Here is a 26844-nt window from a genome sequence, read left to right on the forward strand (position 1 = left end):
TACAAGTAGGTGAAACCAGCTTTTGGGGCTGCTTTGTAAAAAAAAAAAATGTGGGGAGTGCTACTGAGCCATTTTTTTGCACCTGAGCATGAGACTCCTAAAATATCAAATTATTTAAGAGTGATGGCGTGTGTGCAAATTTTTATGACTTTTCAAGCACCTTTAGCCCCTTGAAAATGAGATTCATTTGGAAGAAGAAGAAGAACAACAAGATGACGTGAAGCTTAAAGCAGTGATAAATGGGCCGTTGCACACATTGGGGTCCTGTGTGTAAATCTGAAGCTTAAGCTAACTTATAAAGCGTATTATATTTTTAAGTTTGTTGACACTATGCACGTAAGACAAGCATTGCAATATTTAAAGTAGACAAATAAGTATTATAAAGATGCAGAGTTTAATGAAGCTTGGCTAAATTAATTTTGGAGTGAACAAGATGAGGTTTTAGGAAAACAGGATGATACTAACGTAGAAAGTGGTGAAGCATCTATACATGTAGCTGAAGATGAGTTTTTGCATGATAGACAGCAATATTGTATGTTCCAGGATATGTGTATCATAGCTGCTGAGATTGGTCAGGAATCACTGGATTATTATTTTGATAATGTATAGAATGTGGCACCAGCTGAAGGGAATAATCCTGTTAAATTGCTTTCTGATCATACAAACAAAGCCAAATGCTCTCCAGTGTTGTTTCCACAGGGGTGTTATACATACCATGATAGTAGACCATACTGATTGATATTGTTGCATTATTTCAATAGGATTCTGCATGCTGGTGGCAGGTTTGCATAAAATGTAGAGTATATCCCTTTTGCTCAGTACATGTCTGAGATTGAACAGGTTGTGTGGAATGTATCCATAGCACTATGAAAATGAAAAGGGCGTTGTACATGCAAAAAGGGAAGTGATGATCTGCTGAAGAATGAGGGATCTTTCCTAAACCCATTAGAAGAACACCCTCTTTTTGGCAGGGTGCAAAGCAGGACCTGTTAGCTTGTCTTCGTCAGCTTGGTGTCCCTACATGATTTTGTTTGTTTTCTTCCACTACTATTTGTTGGAAAAAGGTTCTTTATTGTATTTTAAAACAGGAAGATAGAGCACAGACAATTGAAGACTTAGAGTGGGCAGACAGATGTGACCTGCTGCATCAAAATCCTGTCACTGTGGTGAGTGAGTGATTTTCAGTGACATTGGTTTTGCGCTGATGTCCCCATTGTATCCAATTGGTAAAATAAAAGACTACTTTCATGGAGAGGAATTTCAGCAACGCGGTTCACCTCAAGTCTGTTACTGTTTTGGATCAAGAATGCCCCACTTATTGATAAAAAGATGAAGATGAAGAGATAGTTCAATTTATTGATAAATATGTCATGCGGATTACCATCAGATGAGGACATTGTCATTTGTGCAGAAGCATTCAAAGTAACATTTAAAAACATGTAAAAAGAAAAAGCTGTTTGTCATTTTCATTTTCCCAGGCCAGCTTTGACATTAATACGTTGTGGTAGATAAGACAGATAATTCATCACAATGTGCATGTGCAAATCAGGGTCAGAAAGATTATACAAGGGCAGCAGAGATTATTATTGAGGTGGTAGTGGGTGTTGTTGTGAGGAGCATCAAATTGAGGTGAAATTTTGTCAACCCCACTCACATACATCAGACGGTCAACATATTCTGAACACCTCTCAATATACTGCTCTCCACAACAACAGCAACATCCACTATCATCTCGGTAAACATAAATAAGTATCTCTGACAGTGTCAACATTTAGGAAATAATACATTCATTGCAGTAGAATTCATGATCGGGCTGTTATTGGTGTGCATTACATTGCAAGTGTCTAATGAAGTCATCAGTGAATGTATTTAACGAATTATTATTATCTGTAGGTAATAGGTAGGTGGATTAACAGCGTCATAAAAGTCTCTGGTAAAACATGATTTGAAATGTGCCTCGCTGATGTACTCTATGTGCGTTCACATTTTCTTTCCTCTGTGAAATTATAATTTTGATCAGAAACGCCTTTTCCTGTTCAGCGTCATAAGTTAAAAACAGAGTCGGTGCGCTGCTGTAAATAAATACAGCCGCAACCGGAGTGACAACATTTTTTGCAGGTGACAATGTGTTATCCTAATTTGCTCCAGTCTTATCTGGTAGCTGCAGCTGCCTGAGTGAGCATAATATTACTCTGAGGTACTTACCGTTACGTTCATCGTGCCTTTACTGACTCGGTTAAAGTGTTGAAGTTACTGTTAAAGCAAGCTAATATTTAAGCTAGGTTATCCTAACGTTAGCTGGCTAACATATCAGCAAAGAGGATGGAGAAAGTAGCAACGTTAATTCAGTATGTATGATATCAGTTAAGCGTGACCGACACAACGAGGCACGTCATGACTCATGGACAAGTGGTTTGAAATGGGAAACTTATTGAGATATTGTTTATTTCACAAACTAGTTATAAACTTACCACTGTGGCAAACCGCTTGATTCAGTAAATGTGCTGTCGGCTCTTCAGTCTTTACTACTTCACTCTGCTGTTGGGTCACTGGGGTGACTGTATAGCGTGACATGAAAAGCGTTGGAGCACACTCTACTGGATTAGTAACACAAGGACATCACTTCTAAGTAAAACACCTTATTCCCTGCATTTTATTAGTGATGAAGTGTTAACATCGGCGCCAATCGGCCAACTTTTGGATTATTCTCTAATGGCTATAATCAGCAGATTAAAATCAGTCGGCCAATAAATCGGTCAGGCCCTATATTGTAGGAATGACATCAAGGATGCAACTCAGACAATGGCCCCCATGCTTGAGATGACAACAATAAGATACAACAGGGCACAAATTTAATACACACACTTTTACTGTGTTTGATAACTGCAAAATTTGACACGATACGTATCTGATTTGGCATTGTGTACGCTGCATTTGCAGCTTGACTGTATTGCTGTCACAGAAACCTGATTACGTGCTGCTTCCTCATTTAAGAACAGTAAACACTGATGTTTATAGTATTCATAGTTCTCTATACAGATCATCATAGAGCAGCAACTACCCCACATTTGTTGTTTTGCAAGCCCAACAACATTGTGGTGTTGGTATATACAGCGCAGACAGTCTGATGTACAACATTTTTAGGGTACAAGACGTCAATTTAGAATGTTTAGTCTACAACTGTGTAGCCTACAAAATAGTGATAGCAGTGATTTACAGACCTCCATCTTATCTCATCTCTTCCTATAAAGAACATTTAGGCAAGTTACTTGATTGGCTAGATCCACTAAGTAACACAATTGCTGTCATGGGAGATTTCAATAATGACATTATAAAAAGGGTATAGTCTGGTTGTGAAACAACCCACTACAGAAATGAAGGTAAAATAATTGATTACGCGTACGTTAAATCAGTACATTATGATGTAGAATGGGTGGTGTTGCCGACATATTTCAGTGATCATAAGGGGATTGTTTGCTCTTTTTCTTGCAGATCTATTAATAGTGATGAGGGAGATTAACTTTAGGCTTGTAACAGCTATAATGTAACTCATGTTTAGCTTTGGTTGGCAACAGAGGCAAAAAGATGTTTTACATGCCAAAGCATGAAATTTTTGGCCATTACAAGGTGTCATACTTTAACCATTCTCGAAACCCATCGGCTGTATTCGGCACCTGACGATACAGCCTCTGGGGGCAGACCCCCAATTTTTTGGCATTCCGGTTTGATTTGGGCAGAAGAGGTGAATTTCCGTTTCTGACATCCATTTATATACAAGTAAATATACTGAACCATTACGATGGATTCAGAGTTTGCGGTAATGCCAATTATGTTCCGCCTCGTTAGTTCACCGCACGGACCGTTTATCCTGGCAACAACTGCAGCCGGCTCAAACGTGATTGGTCAGTATCACAAGGACTACAAACAGCCTACAACCGGAAACCAGGGCTCTTCCACTCTTCTGCCGGAGGCAAGATCTCCAGGGTTTGCCTACAGACTCTACATTCACTGAATGTAGAGTCTGTCTATAGAAACTATACTTTAACAAAATCCTCCAAGAGATTTGATCTGTGTAATGGGTGAGTGTTGGACCCAAAAGCAGCACTGAAGACAGGCAGAATAGTTTATAATGAGCTTTAATACATGGCTTTGATAAGTACAAAGAGAGCAAACTGGAGAGTCAACATCCAGGTTCAGATCTTTCTGAGAAGCTGTTTCAGTCCGAGGCTCTTGGTGCAGAACGCCAAAGCAAAAGCAACACCAGAGCTACTGTGTGTGGTTTTGGAACTCAAAGCATATGTGGCCACATGTGAGGCCACAGCCAGTTTACATCAGTCTGACAAATTTAATTTGCTATGAGGGTTCTATGAATCAACCTCAACCAAAACAGACTTACTAATTAGATTGTGGATGTAATTCTTCATGCTTCTGGGTCTCAAGGCCTAGTGGTGTGAGATGTAACAATGCAGGAAAAAAAGAGTGTTTAACGCATAATACTTCCTGGGGAAGGACCTTAAACTCCATGTTTAATATGTTGTCCCCCAGTGTTGAAATAAAACCAACACCCTTGCCTCATGACTTTGCTAAGGCAGCGCTGCATGACTTTTGCCTGGTACTGTACATCTGTTAATTGATAGTTACTGCAAATATTTATAGAGTTAGAAAAAAAAAATAACTGACTAAACAAAACTCTTAAAAAGAAATCCCAAGAAATATAAATATATGGTGTGTGTTGTATGCTGTATTCTATGTGTTTTAAACAGTCAACTGATGACTCACTGTACGTACTGACACCTCTACTGCTGTGGTGTATTTATGTGCTGTGGGAAATTCCAACCACAAAGATGCTGTGAGATAAACAGTAGCCTTTGGGAGGTAAAAAGCTGGCAATTTTACTTTATTATTTTAAAGCTAACTATGTGTTGTGTTTAGTCTGTTTTACTTTGTTTTTTTAACACCATAGTTTGGAATTCAGTGTTGTGTGGCACCTCACACTAAAGTTTTTGAAAGGGGCCTACAAAGCAGCATGTGATCACTTGACTACTTTCAGATGTACTAAGATACAGAGTATGACGTAGTCACCTATGGCCGACTGAATAGATGGAATTAGCATATGGGAGGAGAGAAGAGAGATAAATCAGCTGCACATCAGAGAGACAGGAGAACCTGCTGAGGTCTGGCCATGGAGGAGGCTGAACTCTGCTTTCCACAAGTCAACACCTCCTGCAGGAAGACAAATCGTCCTCACTGGGAGGCCACACTCAGTTACAGTGTGCTGTCTTTCATCACTCTGCTCACCGTGGTTCTTAACCTGCTGGTCATCATCTCTATCTCCCACTTCAGGCAGAGATACACTTTTCTGCATGGCTTACAAAGTGTTTATTCTTTGGTTACAATTACATGAAGAAATGGCTTTGAGCTCTGCAGCATGATGTCACATTTAAGCTGATGATAACTTTGATTATGGTGCTGTTGAGATGTGTTACTGAAACAATTAGTGATGATTTCACACATTTCAGGCTGCTGCACATCCACTAACCTTCTCCTCATGTTCATAAGTAGTGCATAAGAGTAATGTTCTCTTGTTTCATTACTGCATACTGTTTATTTGCAAATGCTCTTACATTTGCAATACTGTGCTGTATTTAGGCCTCATTGTTATAGGACAATTCATACTCCTAGTATCATAACTGCTAATAACTCCTATTGACTGTATTTAGTGTTCTTATCTTCTCGTTTCAGGCAGCTCTACACCACCACCAACCTTCTCCTACTCTCTCTGGCTGTCGCAGACTTCCTTGTGGGTTTCTTGCAGATGCCAGCTGAAATCCTCCTCTATAGAGGTTGTTGGGATCTGGGTGACTCATTATGTGCTGTAAATTACTTTTTAGGTTATATCTCTGTCAGTGTTTCAGTAGGAAACATGGTTCTCATTTCAGTTGACCGCTACATTGCTATTTGTGACCCCATGTTTTACTCCACCAAAGTCACTGTGAAAAGAGTTCAACTCTGCATTTGTCTGTGTTGGATATTTTCTGCTGTTCACAGCAGTTGGATGCTGAGGGATTTCTTGAAACAGCCAGGCAGGTATAACTCCTGTTATGGAGAGTGTGTAATTGTAGTTAATTATATTGAAGGAGCTGTTGACCTTGTTGTGACCTTTTTTGCTCCCATTCTTGTCATCATAGTTCTGTATATGAGAGTGTTTGTAGTGGCTGTGACTCAGGCTCGTGCCATGCGCTCCCATATTACAGCTGTCAAAGCACAACGTTCAAAGAAATAACTGCCAGGAAATCTAAGATGAAAGCAGCCAGAACTCTTGGTATTGTTGTAGTTGTGTTTCTTGTGTGCTTCTCTCCTTATTAGGGGCCAGGCAGCCTAAGCTACCAGGATCTCTTCTTCCTCTTCTTCTCCTCCTCCTCCTTCTTCTCCTTCTGAGAGGAGTGAGAAGGAAGAGCAGAGCGCATTTATTAGCGTTTTTTTCCATATCATTATACCTTTTTGACTTAGTTTTTGTGTATGAATTGTTTAATAAAGTTATTTAGTGTTTGTAGGGTTAAATAGTTCTTTTTTGTTGTTGTTGTTGTTTGTGGCCGGTCGGCGTCTCAGGTGCCATGGCGAGCCGTGATGGCTTCACCAGGAGCAGAGCTCCGCCGCTGCGGAGTCCGGGACCAAAAAGCGGTGGTGGGACCATGGAAAAATACAAATCAGACAGTTATGTCAGCAGCACACGCTCAATGTCCCACGAGACATCACCAGATCTATTAGTGATCTGGAGACTGATATCATGGAACTGCAACATTTGAGTGAGTCCACGGGAAATCGAGGATATATTGAAATCCTCAAAACCAAAAAGATGGCGTTAGCCAACCTGCTGGACAAAAAGGTACAAGGTGCGCTGGTCCAGTCCCGTATCCAGACCATCACAGAGATGGACGCTCCCTCTGGCTTCTTCTTCGGCTTAGAGAGGAAACACGGGCAGAGGAAACAAATCCACTTGCTGCTCCGGAGCAGAGCTGTGGAGTTCTACTCACAACTGTACACAAGTGAGTACAATGGCAATAAACAGTTGTTTGAGGAGTTCTGTGGTGAACTGCCACAGATCCAGCAAGACATGAAACCACAGCTAGAGCGCCCCCTATCAAGGGAAGAACTGTTTGCCGCCCTCCAGGGCATGCAAGGCGGGAAGGCTCCGGGCATCGACGGTCTCACTGTAGAGTTCTACAAGGCCTTCTGGGACATTTTTGCTCACGATATGCTCCAGGTTTTCAATGAGAGCCTGGCCTATGGTTCCCTCCCAGTCTCCTGCAGAAGAGCTATCATCACCCTTCTGCCAAAGAAAGCAAACCTACAGGAGATCAAGAACTGGTGCCCTGTGTCCCTCCTCTGCACAGACTATAAAATTCTCTCCAAAGCCCTCGCTAACCGCCTGAGAGAAGCCATGGAGCAGGTCATCCACCCGGACCAGACGTACTGCGTGCCCGGCAGGTCCATGGTAGACAATGTCTACCTCATTCGGGACGTTTTGGAGGTCTCCAGCTCATTGGGTGTAAGTACAGGCTTGGTCAGATTAGATCAAGAAAAGGCATTTGACCGCGTTGAGCACAGCTTCCTCTGGGAAACCATGGAGAAGTTTGGGTTCAGCGCTGGTTTCATTGCCAAGATCAAGGTGCTGTACAGTGACATTGAGAGTGTGCTGAAGGTCAATGGTAGCTTGTGTGCTCCTTTTGGGGTGCATAGGTGTCCGATAGGGCTGTGCTCTGTCAGCGATGCTCTATGCACTCTCCCTGGAGCCCCTCCTCCAGAAACTAAGAGAAAATCTTCAAGGTCTGTTTTTACCCGGTTTTAATAAGAATTTGGTTTTGTCTGCCTCCGCTGATGATGTTGTTGTTTTTGTAAAAAAATCAAAAAGATGTGACCATACTAGAGACCCTCACAAAAAAGTTCTCCTTGTCTCGGCAGCGAGGGTGAACTGGGGGAAAAGTGAAGGCCTCGCTGTTGGAAAGTGGTGTGAAGGCCTCCCAGTTCTCCCTCAAAATTTAGTATGGAAAAGAGATGGTCTCAAATATCTCGGCATTTATGTGGGCAATGAAAAAAAAGAAAAGAAAAACTGGGAAGACATAATGGAAAAAATAGATTCAGAACTACTAAAATGGAAATGGCTCCACCCCCAAATGTCTTATAGAGGTAGAGTCTTGATTTTAAATAACCTTGTCGCTTCACTGCTGTGGCACCGACTGGCCTGCTTGGACCCACCCCCAGGCCTGTTGGCTCAAATACAAGTCAAGATGGTGAAATTCTTCTGGGACCAGCTGCATTGGGTGCCACAGTCGGTGTTGTTTTTATCCAGAGAGGAGGGGGGCCAGGGCCTTGTCCACCTGGCCAGTAGAACAGCCACCTTTAGAATACAATTTGTCCAGAGGTACTTAACAGGACCTCCAAACTTAGTGTGCAGGGACATGGCCAGTTGTATTTTCAGACACGTTAACAGCCTGGGACTGGATGCTGCTCTGTTTTTAACCGATTTTAGATTTTTAAGGTTAAATGGGTTACCTAAATTTTATCAGGGTGTTTTTAAATCCTGTTTGCTTTTTAACTGGGAAAGATCCCACAGGTTTAACTCTCTGCACTGGTTGTTAGAAGAGCAGCTAACAAATGGAGCCAGACTGGATGTGTGCAGAGACACCACGCCTGGGCTGAGGGGGGCGCTGTGCCAAAAAAACCTGATAACCCTGAAACAGCTGATAGTTTCAGTGGGGCCATCGCTCGCCAATGCCCAGGCCGTGGCCTCAGCTCTGGAAGTAAGCTCCATCCGACTGGCGCAGAGGATCCTAGAACTGTGGAGGCAAAAGCTCTCTGCCAAAGAGAAGAGCCTCCTACAGCGGTACAGTGAAGGCAGAGTGGAACCCGCCCCCACGGATGACTTCCCTGAAATCCACCTGACCCCCAACCTCACCGAGCTGAGTGGCCCCCTCCTAACAAACTGTACCAGCAACAAGGTCAGTCTGAACAACATGGACAGAAAAAAACTATATATGAACTTTGTGAAGATAATCCATAAGAAAAAACTGTACAATAGACACCCCACTGTGTGGACAGAGAGACTGGATGGACAGCACCCCCAGTGGACAACGCTCTATAAGCCCCCTATCAGGAAGCGGACCGGTGATCTCCAGTGGAGGATTCTCCATGGGGCCATCGCCACAAACAGTTTTTTATCCACTTTTAATCACAGTGTTTTAAACAAGTGTCCTTTCTGTGGTCAACCTGAAAATGTCTTCCATGTTTTCACTGAGTGCAGCAAACTCACTAGGTTTTTTCGTTTTTTAATGAGTGTTTTTAACCTTTTTAACATTGTGTTCTCTGGCCCTGTTTTTATCTGCAGTGTCAAACAAAATAAAGCAGAAAAACAAAAGTGCCAACTGATAAATTATCTCTTAGCAGAAGCAAAACTGGCAATATATTTGACCCACAGAGACAAAATTCAGACAGGCTCCACACAAGATCCTGTGACTGTGTGGAAGATGAGTGTTAAAGCCCGTCTCAGCTTAGAGTTCTGCTTCCACAGGGCCACAGGGAACCTTGTACATTTTGAAAACGTGGTGCTATGAGAACATCTTGTGCTGTGTAACGGATGGAGAGAAAATAATATATAACAAGTGCCTTATTTAAACATGATCTATGAATTTGTTTGATTTGTTTTATGTTTTTGGCTGAAAATGTTTTCTCTTGCAAATAGTTGTTAATAAATGAGTTTTTAAAAATCAAAAAAATCTTCTTCTTCTTCTACTTCTTCTCCTTCTTCTTCTTCTTCCGAGGAAATCATACTTCCCATGCACGACAAATCACCGAACTTTGCACAAAGGTCCAGTCCCATGCCAGATTGCCTCAGCTGCAAAAACAGGCCAATAGTCCTGATGGTGGCGCTACAGCAAGCCTCTAAAGTTCAAAATTTTGAAAATTCACAACAAATCAACCATATGTGCTACAGGTTTACAACTTTCACCAAAATGTAGCCCCAATACGGACAAAACTTTTGGACACTGAAACCTGTTGCAAATTATGAAGTCCATCACTCTGTTTTTTTCAAAAACTGTAAAACATATTAAACCTATCTTCTCCCACAATTGTTGCTCAAGTGGCACCAAACTTGCTACAGAGCATCTTCAGACAGTCCTACACAAACAACCCACACAGATTTTTCATTTATCAAAAATTGAGCCTACAGTGCATCAAAATGTTTGACTGTAAACGGTTCTGTAAACATATACTTGCAAATTCTTGCCAAATACATTTTCAATGTTCATTAAAAAAAAATGACAAAATTTCTGAGTCATGGTAGATGATGTGTGGCAAATTTCAGAATTTTATCTCAAAAACTGAATTTTTTACGGCATTTTGAATTTCGCTCTCATGGAGTCAATGTAAAAATGACATTTTAAACATCAGTTTTTCATATATCATTCTTATGGAGTCAATAAATCATTGTTAAAAACAAATTACCAACATCTCCATGCTGTCCAGATGCAATTTGTGTATTTTCGGATTTTTGTCTTAATAACTGAATTTTTGACAGCCGTTTGAAATCTGCCTTTACACACTAACAGATGCTGTCTTGCACACAAGTGAATGGCTTAGTCAATTTGTGAAGCTACATGTGACATTTCTGTTTGCCAGTTAGCTCAGTGAGACAGAGGATGGTTCTTGGTGTTGAAGATCGTGAGTTCAAGCATCATCTCATGCAACATTTCCAGAAATCTACCCAAACTTTTCATGAAGGTCCAGTCCCATGCCAGATGTCCTCAACTGGAAACACAAGACAATAGTCCTGATGGTGGCGCTACAGCAAGCCTCTAAATTTCAAACCTTTGAAAATTCATAACAAATCAACCATATGTGCTACAGTTTTGGAGCTTTCACTTTGAAATTTGCTTTTCCATGGCACGGATGGCTACTGTCTGGCACCCTGATGCTTGGCTTAGTCAGTTTGTGAAGCCACACTTGCCAATTAGCTCAGTGAGATAGAAGACAGACCTCAGTGTCAGAAGTTGTGAGTTCAAGCCTCAGCTAAGGCAGAATGGACATTCTAATGTGAAAGTCCTATGTTCAGGCATCATGCTATGTGGATTAGAGACTACTAAGGTTAATATAATTATGATCCAGGCAGTTTTGCGGAGAGACAAATACTCTTTATCAACACTTTTCCCTGTTATCCCTTGTCTCTTTTCCCTGTTTTTTCTGCTTAGCCTAATTTTATTTTATTTGTGCAGTTTTGCTGCTGAAAGGTAATGTTGATTTCCATTTAAAATGAAGCTGTAATGGTGCATTTACAATTTTACAAATAGGCCCATCTCTGCTATGAATCATTTCATTATTGATTAGCATTCCAGTTATTTTCTATATTAAATGTTCGTCTATAAAATTATGTAAAATTCATATTACCTTTCCCCCAATTCCAATCTGGCATCCACAAACATCTCACATTGTCTGACTAAAGGTCCAAAACCATGATAAAGCAAGATTTGAGGAGGATATCCTCATATCTGCGAAGGTAACTCCAACACTGATGCCTGAAACAATCAATCCATCATGAAATAGTTGTGGATTAATTATGTGTTTGACTTATTGATTTATTGACTAATCACTGTAACTGCAGAATTCCTATAATGAGCTAGAAGAAGTTTTAAACATATATATACCGCAGAGTTGTCTCTTGCTAATTAGCTCAGTGAGATAGAGCATAGTCTCTTATGCTTAGAATGCCACCTTTTTCTCATCTTCCTACACTCTGCTTGTTGCTCAGAATTGCCTAATTTTGCCTAAAATTGCCCGGTTCTGACCACTGCTGCGCAGCATCTATAATTTACATTTATTTCCTTGTGTAACAAAAGCATATGCTGAGGTTTATAAAAATACTTTATTTATTTATTTATTAACCTTTATTTAACCAGGAAGATCCCATTGAGATTAACAACCTCTTTTTCAAGGGAGACCTGGCCAAGATAGGCAACAGCAAGTACGAAGCACAATTACAAATTACACAGATAAAACACAAACAAATAGGATCGCATTTACAAGCAGATTATGAAAAACAAGTACATGTAGTGGAGTCGGCCTCAAATATTCTTAGTTTGGATTTAAAGGCGCTCAAAGAAATTAACCCTGTTAGTTTCCAGTCATTTTGCAACATATTCCATACTGAAGGTGCAGAGTAGACAAAAGCCTTTTTGCCCAATTCAGTACGGGCATATGGAACAGAAAGCAACAAGTAGTCTTGTGAACGAAAGGAGTAAGGACCAGCACTTCTCTGTGCAATTAAGGAACAAATGTAGGAAGGCAGTAGACCAAGTAATGCCTTATATATAAAAGTATACCAATGACTGAGCCTTCGGGTGGCCAGAGCAGCCCATCCAACCCGAGAGTATAACTCACAGTGGTGTGTCAATGGTTTACAATTCGTAATGAACCTCAGAGAAGCGTGATAGACAGTGTCAACCATATGAAGACATTTAGCAGACGCATTCATATATAAAAGAGCACCATAATCCAACACTGGTAAAAAGGTAGCAGCAACAACTTGCTTTTTTGTATTAAAAGAAAAACATAGCTTATTTCGAAAGTAAAAACCCAGTTTTATCCTCAGCTTCTTCACTAGTTTCTCTATATGCGGCTTGAAAGTGAGGGAGGCATCGATCAAAACACCCAGGTATTTATACTCGTGAACCACCTCTATTTCATTTCCCTCGAGAGTGGTCACTGAGGGGATAATTTGTGGCCTCTTCCTAGAATTAGAGAACAGGATAAGCTTAGTCTTGTCTGCGTTGAGAACAAGTTTCAGCTGAAGTAATGAGTGCTGGACAGCAACAAAGGCTTTCTGCAGGGATTCAATGGCCTGAACAAGAGTTGATCCACAGCAGTAAATAATTGTGTCATCAGCATAGAAATGCAAATTAGCATTTGTCACATTTATACCCAAATCACTGATATAAATAATGAATAAAAGGGGACCTAATACAAAACCCTGCGGCATCCTCTCGTGGACAGTAACAATATCAGAACACAGGCCATCATATTTAATGCACTGAGTCCTATTACTGAGATAGATGGTGAACCAAGTAACTGCTTGCTCCAAGAGTCCTGATTGCAAGAGTCTAAGTTTTAAAATATCGTGGTCAACTGTGTCAAACACTTTCGACAAATCAATGAAAAGAGATGCACAGTGTTGTTTCTTGTCAAGTGCAACAGAAATGTCATTTACCACATAGTAAACAACATTTACATGCAGAGCACACAGCAGGCCCCTTGGTGAAAGTCTGGCATCAGTTGGATCCGTCCAACTCCCCTCCAATCCATCCTTGGGGGGCATTCCACTTCCTTATATTATTCTTTTACTGACGGCGTTACAAACGGCCACTGGGAAGTGTGTTTCATAGCTCCATAAAAGGTGCCTTTGTGCAGCAGTATCTTGTGCAGACATCCACTGATATAGTACCAGTATTTGACAATTTCGGTTGGTGACCACTGCGTCAACAACTGCCACCACCTGCAGCATATTATACTGCTGAGAAAGTGTCTTTGTGCATCTTATCTTACTATATAATGACGAAAACTCTAACTGTGGGTGTGGGTGTGTCTGTCTGTGTGTCTGTTCCACGTTTTTCTCCTCACTGACTTGGTCAATCCATGTGAAATTTGGCACAGTGGTAGAGGGTCATGGGAGGATGCCAATAAAGCAATATTGCATCAATTGGCCAAAGGGGGGCACTATAGCAACTGATTGAAATTGCAAACTTTGAATGGGCATATCTCATGCCCCGTATGTCGTAGAGACATGAAACTTTGCACAGAGATGTCTCTCCTCATGATGAACACATTTGCCTCAAGAACCCATAACTTCCGCTGATATAGATTTTCCGCCATTTTGAATTTTTTGATAAACACTTCAAATGGATCTCTTCCAAGGAAGTTTGAGCGATCTGCATGAAACTGGGTGAACATAATCTAGGGACCAATATCTAAAGTTCCCTCTTGGCAAAAGTTGGAAAACTAATTAAAACTGAGCTTCTATAAAGCAATGAATATTGCGGAGGGCGTGGCTCATCACATAAAGGTGTATAACATCTCAAGGGTTTCACCCATCACCACGCAACTTTGTAGGCATATGACCACACATAATCTGAGGGGACCCCTCCATTATTGACCCCATCAAACAAAATGGGGGCGCTAGAGAGCTCATTTCTTATCTAGGCCTAACCGCCATATGGATTTTTACTAAACTTGGTAGATATGTAGAACAGGATGCCTCAAACTTATATTTGACAGGACAGTGAAGCATGACAGGAAGGATGGGAGAGAGAGAGCAAGAAAGACATGCAGCAAAGAACAAAGGCCGGATTCCAACCCCCACCGCTGCAACAAGGGCTAGCCGCACGTTTCCCATGTGAATTACCAGTGCGCCCCACTTTTAAGTCAATACAACATATAAACACTTTAACTATCTGCCTTTCAACGTGCTACCTCAACTACTAATGTACAGTTTTAGCCCACTAACCATCCCACTAATGCCAATGGTACTACTGTACTTTCAATAAAGCAATCGTACTATCAAATTCACAAACACTCTGTCTGAATACATTGCTCTTCTTAATGGGTTCACTTGACTATTTAATCTGCAATTTCCTATGACCTGTATCCCAAACACACACCATGTGAAACTGTACATGGGCAGCTGTGCACTCAATGGGTATGGACTAGTCAGTATTTAACACCCAAATCACTGACAAAGCAGAGGCAACATGATGAGCTCGACTGAGAATAAGCTGAAAAAAAAAAAGAATTGTATCACTAAATAAAACTATTTGAAAGAAATTACAAAAACTCTGAGCACACTGGTGTGTGTTGTCTGCTTTATTCTATGTGTTTTAAACAATCGACTGATGACTCACTATGCGTATTAACAACTCTACTTGTGCTGGGGTGCATTTATGTACTGTGGGGACATCTGAAGATAAGATAGCTAGACAAACATTGGCTGTTGGGACATAAAAAGCTGGTAATTTCACTTAATTGTTTGAAACCTGACCATGTGTTATGTGTGGTTTGTTTCACTGTTTTTATTTTTTGATAACATAGTTTTGAATGCAAGGTTGTGTGGCAACTCACACTCAGGTTTTTGACACATCAGCAAAAATAGATGGAATTAGCATATGGGATGTGAGAAAAGAGATAAATCAGCTGCACATCAGAGAGACAGGAAAACCTGTCAGTGGCCATGGAGGAGGATGAACTCTGCTTTCCCCAAGTCAACACCTCCTGCAGGAAGACAAGTCGCCCTCACTTGGAGGCCACAGTCACTCTCAGTGTGCTGTCCTGCATCACTATGCTCACTATGGTTCTTAACCTGCTGGTCATCACCTCTATCTCCCACTTCAGGCAGAGATACACTTTTCTGCTTGGCTTACAAAGTGTTTATTCTTTGGTTACAGTTACATAAAGAAATGGCTTTGAGCTCTGCAGCATGATGTCACATTTAAGCTCATGATAACTTTGATTATGGTGCTGTTGAGATGTGTGACTGAAACAATTAGTGATGATTTCACACATTTCAGGCTGCTGCACATCCACTAACCTTCTCCTCATGTTCATAAGTAGTGCATAAGAGTAATGTTCTCTTGTTTAGGCCTTTCATTACTGCATACTGGTTATTTGCAAATGTGTTTACATCTAAACCACTGTGTTATATTTAGGCCTCATTGTAATAGGACAATTCATGCTCCTAGTATCATAACTGCTAATAACACTTATTTCTACACATACATATTAAAGTATATTCACTGTTGTTGTTTTCCCGTTTCAGGCAGCTTCACACCACCACCAACTTCATCCTCCTCTCTCTGGCTGTTGCAGACTTCATTGTCGGTTTGGTGCTAATGCCAGCTGAAATCATCATCTATAGAGGTTGTTGGATTCTGGGTGACATAATGTGTGTTGTGTATGATTTTTCGTCTTTCTTTGCTGTCAGTGCATCAGTAGGAAACATGGTTCTCATATCAGTTGACCGCTACATTGCTATTTGTGACCCCATGTTTTACTCCATCAAACTCACTGTGAAAAGAGTTCAACTCTGCATTTGTCTGTGTTGGATATTTTCTGCTGTTCACAGTAGTTGGATGCTGAGGGATTTATTGAAACAGCCAGGCAAGTATAACTCCTGTTATGGAGAGTGTGTAATTGTAGTTAATTATATTGAAGGAGCTGTTGACCTTGTTGTGACCTTTTTGGGTCCCTTTCTTGTCATCATAGTTTTGTATATGAGAGTTTTTGTGGTAGCTGTGACTCAGGCTCGTGCCATGCGCTCCCAAACTGCAGCTGATACACTTCAGCGTTCAAAGCCAATAACTGCTAAGAAATCTGAGATGAAAGCAGCCAGAACTCTTGGTATTGTTGTAGTTGCATTTATTGTGTGCAACTGTCCATATTATTGTTTCACTGTTGCAGCTGAGAACAACTTGGCTGGGGCGTCATCTGGAATGATTGAACTTTGGCTGGTGTATTTTAATTCCTGTCTAAACCCTGTGATATATGTCTTTTTCTATCCCTGGTTCAGAAAAGCTATTAAACACATTTTAACCCTTCAGATACTGAAGCCTGGCTCCTCTGAGGCTAACATAATGTAGAGGCAGACTGTGACAGAGAGACTAAAAGTATTCTCTCCCTCTGATGTGGAAATTATTTAAGTTGTCACTACACTGAATGTACACAACCTAAAGTCAGAGAAAACAACTGAATTTTAAAAAAGTAATGGATGGAAAAGCAGTATCTTCAAATCTGCATTACCAATCACTAAACCTGTGAAACCACATTTGCACTAGTTCTTCCACGATACATTTGTGCATAGATTTTACATTTTGTCTTGTTTTGTTTATACAAATGCACAATTACATAAATACACTGTGACCATAATAAGAACACAACAGGGTTTGATATATGTTTGACACAAAATCAGTTCTTTACTATGAAACACCCTCAGCATTAATTCTTTCACAAGCCAAAGTAGTAACTAAAATAATCAGTCAAATTTATTGATCATGTTCAACAACCAGGCAGGCAATTTCAACAGCATGAAGGGAAAACAATTCATCCTCTCCGTTAAAGGGATGTCCACACACCCTCTGCCCCTTTCAGTCATTCCAGGTCAAATGTTAGGGACAGGTGTTTAGTAGGCATCCATGTTATGGATGGCAGATGTTTTCCAGTCAGTGGTGCAGGGGGGCTCGATTGTGTCAGTAGAACTCAAGGATGCCTGTTTTCATATGCCTATTACACCAAACTAGAGATGCTTAATAAGGTTTACCTTTCAAGGATTCAAAGTGATGTCATTCAGTCTCTCACTGGCCCCTCACATATTTATGAGGTTCATGGCAGCCGTTTGACAGTCCTACCACACCTGGAATTTGGCCTATTATTTCTCTAACCACAGGGCAGTCAGAGACACAGCTACATCACAGTTACTCTCGTTTGCACAGGAAATGTACAGTTTCTACCAGTCCACCACCATCCACCTCTCCTCCAATCCACCCTATAGGGACATTCCACTTCCTTACATTACGTTTATATTGACAATGTTACAACTGCCACCGGGCAGTGCATTTCATACCTTTGCAAAAGGTGCCTTTGCGCAGCAGTATCTTGCCAACATCCACTGATATAGCACTGGTCTTGACACTTCTGGTTGGTGGCCACTGCATCAATAACTGCCACCACCTGCTGAGAAAGGTGCCTTTGTGCGTCAGTATTTAACACCCAAATCACTGACAAAGCAGCAGCACCTGATGAGCTCGATTGAGAACGAGTTGAAAAAATGAACTGTATCACTTAATAAAACTCTTTGAAATAAATTACAAGAAATCCATGCACACTGCTGTGTGTTATCTGCTGTATTCTATGCATTTTAAACAGTCAACTGATGACTCACTATGTGTACTAACAGCTCTAGTTGTGCTGTGGTGAATTCATGTACTGTTGGGACATTTGAAGATCAGGTAGCTAGACAAACATTAGCTGCTGAGAAGTAAAAAGCTGGCAATTTCACTTTATTGTTTGAAACCTGTCTATGTGTTATGTGTGGTTTGTTTCACTGTTTTTATTTATTGATAACATAGTTTTGAAAGGTTGTTGCAAGGTTGTGTGGCAACTCACACTCAGGTTTTTGACACAATAGCAAATCAGATGGATCTAAGATGGCGCAGCGGATGGCCACCTCGGAACTTCGGTCTCTCGTACTTCTCCTATTTTTGATGGGTTTTTTTAGCTTCCTGCTCCCCCTCTCTGGTCACCTTCATCACAGAGGAACTCTTACACACTGGTCAGTCCTCCACTGGAATTTTTTGCCGGTTTTCAATGACCCAGCAAGTTTTACAGATATTTTGGTTTGGAGGCGCAGCGGCTGTCCTTGGGATTCACCGGAGACGGAGATGGGGCAAGCATGGGGGAGCGCTGGTGAGGCTATAGCAGCAGGGATTATGTGCTCCACTCACGTCTTTACACCTGGAAAATGTCCGCTCTCTGGCAAATGACATGGATGAGTTGCTGCTCCTAACTCAAAAAAACTCTGACTTAAACAGATCTGCCGCCCTGTGTTTCACTGAAACCTGGCTCAGTGAACACATCCCGGACAGTGTATTACGACTTGTTGATTCCAACTTTTCCAAGCAGACCGACGGAGCTCAAAAAGAAAACAAAGGGAGGCGGACCGTGCTTCAACATAAACTAAGGTTGATGTACAGATGTCAGTGTTGAAGTAGTCATGCAGCCCTGACTTTGAGACTCTCGTCATTAACTGTAAACCGTTTGATTCACTGTTGGAGTTTTCCTCATTTCGTCTGGTCGATGTTTACATTCCACCTCACTGGCTCTGAGATCCTGAAAAAAGACTTTTCCCTGCTTTTTTTTCCCAGGAGAAACTGAGTGACCGTCAGTCACAAAATGTGTTCATTTCTGGCCCCATTCCAACCCTGGGGAAAGGAATCGAGTCTTTTACCAGACTCCTTGCCCTGAATACATGGCTTCACTCACAGGATAAAGTTTATTGACAATTTTAACATCTTTTGGAACTGTAAGGATCGCTTTCAGCGTGATGGGATTCATCCGAACATCACTGGATGCAGACTACTCGGGGCCAACCTACGTCATGTTCTTGGAATGCCATAACAAAACAATAATGGACAGATAAGAGCCAAGGACAAATGCGGGGCACAGAGACAGCCTGCAGCTCTCCCCCTTCACCTGACCCTTTGCTCCACATCACCCAAGGCATTCAGAGGATGTCTCTGTCCCAGTCAGGGATCCAACAACCCCCCTCCTGCCCTTCACCACAACCCCCCCCCCCCCCCCCCCCCAAATCAAGGAGTTAGTTAAAGCTGCCACACTAAAGCTCAGTCAAATTGATGAACTCTTAAATAGTAGCCGTACACGTCATCACTCAGGTGCCTGTCAGAGATGAGACAGACCCCATGCCACTTCCTTAAACATACCGGCGATCTTAAATAGCTGGTGGCATGGTCAAACACATCTTGAAATTGAAAAGCATCAGCCAGAGTCATCTCCAAGGTCTGTCATTCCTGTTTTGACTAGCATCAGGAAAAACAATGTGTACTCGAAGCGCACAGCTACTCTATCTAATCTGACTCCAGTTATGTGTCAGCCACAGACTGTGTCAGACAATGTTAGTACACTAAATTTGGCTTTATTAAATATCAGATCTCTGGCTGGCAAGTCACTATTAATTAATGATTTTATTATCAAGAGAAACCTTGATTTTATGTTTTTAACTGAAACTTGGTTAAATGAAAACAACAATGCAGCAGTACTTATTGAATCAGCCCCCCCAAACTTCCATTTTATCAGCTCAGTTAGAGAACTTAGGAAAGGAGGTGGAGTAGCCACTTTATTTAAGGATGTTTACCAGTGCAAACAGTTGTCATATGGGAAGTTTGAGTCTTTTGAATATGTTGCACTGCAGTTGAGATCCTCCTGTCAAGCAGTATTAGTAACCATTTACAGGCCTCCAAAATATAGTGCACACTTTGTTGATGACTTTTCTAAACTATTGTCTGTTGTTTGCATTGATTTTGACTGTGTTGTTATAGTGGGTGATTTTAATATTCATATTGATAATCCCAAAGATGGCAGTGCGAAAGAACTTTTCTACATCCTGGACAACTTTGAACTTTCCCAGCATGTAACAGAGCCAACACACAATGAGGGACATATCTTAGATCTAATTATCTCCAAAGGGCTCAACATTTCTGAGGTTGTGGTGACTGATGTTGCCTTTTCTGATCATTACTGTTTTCTTTAAAACGGCCATCTCCGCTGACAGCACTAAAATTACAACAGAGGTAATCAGAAAACGCTATATCAACGAAAACACCTGTACACTATTCACCCAGGATTTTATACTCACACCAGCTCTGCCCTCAGTCTCTGACAATGATCTGGTTCTTAGCTTCAGCTCTAAAGCTATGAATATTATGGACAATATTGCCCCCATGAAGGTCAAAGTTGTCTCTGGTAAGAAAAAAACACCATGGAGGAACGCCACACGGGTAAAAGCTCAAAAAAGAGAATGCAGAAAAGCAGAACGCAGGTGGCGAAAAACCAAACTCCAGGTTCATTATGACATCTATAAGGAAAGTCTGCACATCTATAACTTGGAGTTAAAAAGGGCGCGGCAGTCCTTTTTCTCTGAGATTATCAACAAAAATAACAACAATGCATGGACTTTATTTAGTGTTGTTGACAGACTGAAACCTATCAGCATCAGTCCCTCCTGAACTGCTATCCACCAAGGCATGCAATGGCTTTGCTTGTTTTTTCACATACAAGATTTTAAAGATAAGACAGACAGTCTGTAACTCCAACACAGTGGCTATTTCACCTGTGCCTCATAAGACTACTCCAGTTAATTTGACACTTTTTCACCCATTAAATTATGCTACTTTGACAGACATAGTTAGAAACCTTAGGTCCACTACCTGCTGCCTTGACACTCTGCCCACAAGCTTTTTTAAAGATGTTTTTAACTGCATAGCATCAGATATACTACAAATAGTCAACTGTTCTCTTCAGTCAGGCCTTTTCCCAACGGCCCTGAAGACTGCAGTCATTAAACCTCTCTTAAAAAAGCCTAATCTGGATGCCTCAGTAATAAATAACTACAGGCCCATATCAAACCTACCATTTTTAGGAAAGATCATTGAAAAGGTTGTTTTTCAGCAACTTAACACCTTCTTGGAGCAAAACAATTCCTTTGATGCCTTTCAGTCTGGATTTCGAGCACATCACAGCACTGAGACTGCACTTGTAAAAGTTTAAAATGACATTCATCTGAGCAGTCATGCATCAAAGATTTCGGTTCTGGTATTACTGGACCTCAGTGCTGCATTCGACACAGTTGACCATAACATACTGCTCGACAGACTAGAAAAGTTTGTGGGACTTTCTGGCACTGTGCTAAATTGGTTTAAATCTCATTTACAAGACAGGGATTTCTTTGTGTCACTTGGCAATTATGAATCTGTGCGAGCAAAAATTACATGTGGAGTTCCTCAAGGGTCCATTCTTGGGCCTCTTCTGTTCAACATCTATATGCTCCCTCTTGCTCAGATTATGGAATATCATAACATCTCCTACCATACTTATGCAGATGACACAACTTTACATAACAGTGTCACCAGATGACTACAGTCCCCTACATCTGCTAAATAAGTGCATTGACGAAATCAATACGTGGATGTGCCAGAATTACAACTAAACACAGACAAAACTGAGATAGTTGTTTTTGGCCCCAAAGAACAAAGATCAGTAGTCAGTGCTCACCTTGACGCCATGACACTTAAACCTACAAATCAAGCCAGAAATCTTGGTGTAGTTCTGGACTCAGACCTAAATTTCAATAGTCACATTAAGACAATTACTAAATCAGCCTACTACCACCTTAAAAACATAGCAAGAATAAAAGAATTTTTGTCTAAATCAGATACAGAAAAACTTGTTCATGCTTTCATTTTCAGCAGGCTGGACTGTTGTAACAGTGTCTTCACAGGCCTGAGTAAAAAATCAATCAGACAACTGCAGCTCGTCCAGAACACTGCTGCCAGAGTCCTCACCAACACCAAGAGAGTGGAGCACATTACACCAGTGCTTAAATCACTGCACTGGCTTCCTGTGTGTCAAAGGATAGACTTTAAAATCTTGTTACTTGTCTATAAAGCACTAAATGGTCTCAGGCCTAAATACATCTCTGATATACTTGTACGTTATGAAGCATCCAGACCCCTCAGATCATCTGGAACAGGTTTACTCAGTGGTCCTAGGATCAAAACCAAACAAGGTGAAGCAGCCTTTAGTTTCTATGCTCCCCGCCTGTGGAACAAACTTACAGAATATCTGAGGTCGGCTGAAACTGTCAACTCATTTAAATCAGGGCTTAAAACATTATTATTTACTGCAGCTTACCAGTGAACTAGATATGTAACTTGCTAGGATAATCTGTAGCTATTGTTTTTATATCTGTCTGCTGTTGCTTTTGCTTTATGTTTGCTTTGTAAATGCATTTTCTGCACTGTTTTTAACTCTTTAATGTCTTGCTTTTAGCTTTTCTTTTTAATGATCTATTGTTCCTTTAATGTTTTATTTTAATGTATTTCTCTTGTAAAGCACATTGAATTGCCTTGTGTATGAATGGTGCTATATAAATAAAATTGCCTTGCCTTGCCTTGCCTTGCCTCGCCTCAGACATGTGTAACGAAGACGTCACAACAGCTGGCTGACCAGGTGACAGATGTGGAGAAAAAACATCCAGACTCCCTGCTCATCATCCTAGGAGATTTTAACAGAGCAAATCTTTCTCACAAACTTCCCAGATACAAACAGCATAAAAAATTCCCCACCAAGGACTTTAACACACTGGACCACTGCTACACAGTTTTAAAGGACGCTTATCGCTCTGTCCCCCGTGCAGCTTTGGGGCTCTCTGATCGCCGTCTGTTCCATCTCATCCTGACCTACAGGCAGAAATTAAAAACTTCTAAGCCTGTAGTAAGGATTGTAATGAAGTGGACTGTGGAGTCAAAGCTGGAGCTACAGGCCTGCTTTGAATGCACAGATAGGAGTGTTTTTGAAGCTGCAGCCACAGACCTCAACAAACTCACTGACACTGACATCTTACATCAGTTTTTGTGAGGATATGTGTGTGCAGACCAAGACCTTCTGCACATATAACAACAAACCCTGGTTCACACCCAAACTCAGGCAGCTGCGCCAGGTCAAGGAGGAGGCCTACAGGAGCAAGGATCAGGCCCTGTACAAGCAGGCCAGAAACAAGCTGACAAAAGAGATCAGGGTAGCCAAGAGGCGTTACATTGAGAAGCTAAAAAACAACTTCTCTGCCAACGACCCTGTGTCAGTTTGGAGAGGCCTACAGGACATTACCAACTACAGGAGACCATCTCCCCACCCTGTGGAAAACCTCCAACGAGCAGACAACCTGAACAGGTCCACACAAAGGGATTATCTGCACCCCCAGCTTCTCCCTCCCTCCCTCACCTCTGACCCCCGAGCTGCAATAAAGGTCTGTAAAGAGGATGTGTGTCGGCTCTTCCAGAGACAGAAGACCAGGAAGACTCCGGGCCCTGGCGGTGTGTCTCCCTCCTGCCTGAGAGTCTGCTCTGACCAGCTGGCCCCTATCTTCACTCAGATCTGATCTGATCTGATCTGGAGCTGTGTGAAGTACCCTCCTGCTTTAAACGCTTCACCCTCATCCCGGTTCCCAAGAAACCCTCCATCACAGGATTAAATGACTACAGGCCCGTCTCCCTGACATCTGTGGTCATGAAATCCTTTGAAAGACTGGCACCGACGGCTGCACCTCAGGGGACCCTTCTGTGAAACTCCTGAAGTTTGCGGATGACACTATGGTCATCAGTCTAATCCAGGACTGTGATGAGTCTGCATACAGACAGGAGGTGGAGCAGCTGGTCCTCTGGTGCGGTCAGAACCACCTGGAGCTGAACTCGCTCAAGACTGTGGAGATGACAGTGGACTTCAGGAGAAGCCCCTTGACCCCTCACACCCCGGACACATTCTGTTTAAACTCATCCCCTCCGGCAGCATCATCATCATCATCTGGTGCTACAGAGCACTGTTCGCCAAAACTACCCATCACAAAGACAGTTTCGTTCCCCAGGCTGATGAACTCCTAACAGCCAGAGTGGCAGGAAAAACAACACTTGCATTCTTGTATATTGTATATTTTTTTATATTTGATGTATATTTGTATAATTTTTGTATATTTTATATTGTATATTACTGTGTACTCCACCTCTTGGCTAAATTTTGAGTATTTATGTCAATTCTGGTACATTGAGAGCAAGTCTACCGGAGTTAAAATCCTTGTATGTACACACGTACTTGGCAAATAAAAAAGCTGATTCTGAAATCATTGCATCATGTGGCTCACAATGCAGAATGGTCACTGTGCTTGACAACATTCAGGTGTACTGGGAGCCAGACTCAGAGTATGACGTACTCACCTTTGGCCTACTGAATAGATGGAATTAGCATATGGGAGGTGAGAAAAGAGATAAATCAGCTGCACATCAGAGAGACAGGAGGACCTGCTGAGCTCTGGCAGCTTTCTGATCAAAGCCCTGTCAGTGGCCATGGAGGAGGCTGAACTCTGCTTTCCCCAAGTCAACACCTCCTGCAGGAAGACAAGTCGCCCTCACTTGGAGGCCACAGTCACTCTCAGTGTGCTGTCCTGCATCACTATGCTCACCGTGGTTCTTAACCTGCTGGTCATCACCTCTATCTCCCACTTCAGGCAGAGATACACTTTTCTGCTTGGCTTACAAAGTGTTAATTCTTTGGTTACAGTTACATGAAGAAATGGCTTTGAGCTCTGCAGCATGATGTCACATTTAAGCTGATGATAACTTCGATTATGGTGCTGTTAAGATGTGTCACTGAAACAATTAGTGATGATTTCACACATTTCAGGCTGCTGCACATCCACTAACCTTCTCCTCATGTTCATAAGTAGTGCATAAGAGTAATGTTCTCTTGTTTAGGCCTTTCATTACTGCATACTGTTTATTTGCAAATGCTTTTACATCTGCAATACTGTGTTGTATTTAGGCCTCATTGTTATAGGACAATTCATACTCCTAGTATCATATATGCTAATAACTCTTATTTCTACACATACATATAACAAGTGTATTCAGTGTTGTTGTTTTCCCGTTTCAGGCAGCTTCACACCACCACCAACTTCATCCTCCTCTCTCTGGCTGTTGCTGACTTCCTTGTCGGTTTGGTGCTAATGCCAGCTGAAATCATCATCTATAGAGGTTGTTGGATTCTGGGTGACATAATGTGTGTTGTGTATTGCTTTTCAGCTTTCTTTGCTGTCAGTGCATCAGTAGGAAACATGGTTCTCATATCAGCTGACCGCTACATTGCTATTTGTGACCCCATGTTTTACTCCACCAAAGTCACTGTGAAAAAAGTTCAACTCTGCATTTGTCTGTGTTGGATATTTTCTGTTGTTCACAGCAGTTGGATGCTGAGGGATTTCTTGAAACAGCCAGGCAGGTATAACTCCTGTTATGGAGAGTGTGTAATTGTAGTTAATTATATTGATGGAGCTGTTGACCTTGTTGTGACCTTTTTGGGCCCCTTTCTTGTCATCATAATTTTGTATATGAGAGTGTTTGTGGTGGCTGTGACTCAGGCTCGTGCCATGCGCTCTCGCATTACAGCTGATACACTTCAGCGTTCAAATACAGTAACTGCTAAGAAATCTGAGATGAAAGCAGCCAGGACTCTTGGTATTGTTGTAGTTGTGTTTATTGTGTGCAACTGTCCATATTATTGTTTCACTGTTGCAGCTGAGAACAACTTGGTTGGGGCGTCATCTGGAAACATTGAACTTTGGCTGGTGTATTTTAATTCCTGTCTCAACCCTGTGATATATGTATTTTTCTATACCTGGTTCAGGAAAGCTATTAAACACATTGTAACACTTCAGATACTGAAGCCTGGCTCCTCTGAGGCTAATATAGTGTAGAGACAGACTGTGACAGAGACGAAAACTATTCTCTCCCTCTGAAGTGGAAATTATTTGTTGTCACTACACTGAATGTACACAACCTAAAGTCAGAGAAAACAACTGAATATCAAAAAGTACTGGATGCAGAAGAAATATCTTCAAATCTTCATTAACAATCATTAATCTGTACAAATTACAGACTTATAGTATTTCCCCCATGAATTGACAAATACAAGTTTAAACTGTAAACCTGTGAAACAACATTTGTACTAGTTGTTCCACAATGCATTTGTGCATTGTTTGTTTGTTTTGTTTTGTTTACACAAATGCACAATTACATAAAGACAGTAGAGTGTATGGTTGACACAGAATCAGTTCTTTGGCTTGTGAATGGATTAAAGCTGGTGGTGTTAAGCAAATTCACTCAAATAATCAGTCAAATTTATTGATCATGTTTAAAAACCAGGCAAGCAACTTCAACAGCATGAAGGGAAAACAACAAATTCTTCATGGAGGTTAGTTCCCAGAGGGAAATTCGTTTCCACTAACTGTACATTTACAGAAATCAAACACGGATATCACAGGCACAGACATATCACAGACATCACAAAACATCACAAAACATTACATCTTCATGTACAGGGGTGGACACTTTGAGTCAACGGGATCTCTTGTTCAGTGCAGCTATGGCTGCTGGGATCAGGCTCTTCCCGAGTCGAGCTTTCCTAAGTTTG

General features: G+C 41.4%; 2 protein-coding genes and 1 pseudogene across 2 annotated transcripts; all 3 read left to right on the top strand.

The window, feature by feature from the left end:
- Window positions 1-5182: 5182 nt before the first annotated feature.
- On the top strand, window positions 5183-6366 carry LOC144466832 (trace amine-associated receptor 8a-like; annotated as a pseudogene).
- An 8905-nt stretch (window positions 6367-15271) lies between these two features.
- LOC144466833 (trace amine-associated receptor 8a-like) lies at window positions 15272-16676 on the top strand. Its single transcript, XM_078174241.1, has 2 exons — window positions 15272-15432; window positions 15857-16676. Exons 1-2 carry the CDS (start codon window positions 15272-15274, stop codon window positions 16674-16676), a joined length of 981 nt encoding a protein of 326 aa, XP_078030367.1.
- An 8046-nt stretch (window positions 16677-24722) lies between these two features.
- LOC144466834 (trace amine-associated receptor 8a-like) lies at window positions 24723-26128 on the top strand. Its single transcript, XM_078174242.1, has 2 exons — window positions 24723-24883; window positions 25309-26128. Exons 1-2 carry the CDS (start codon window positions 24723-24725, stop codon window positions 26126-26128), a joined length of 981 nt encoding a protein of 326 aa, XP_078030368.1.
- Window positions 26129-26844: the final 716 nt, after the last annotated feature.

The sequence above is a fragment of the Epinephelus lanceolatus genome, chromosome 14, assembly GCF_041903045.1.
Source record: "Epinephelus lanceolatus isolate andai-2023 chromosome 14, ASM4190304v1, whole genome shotgun sequence".
Taxonomy (NCBI): Eukaryota; Metazoa; Chordata; class Actinopteri; order Perciformes; family Serranidae; genus Epinephelus; species Epinephelus lanceolatus.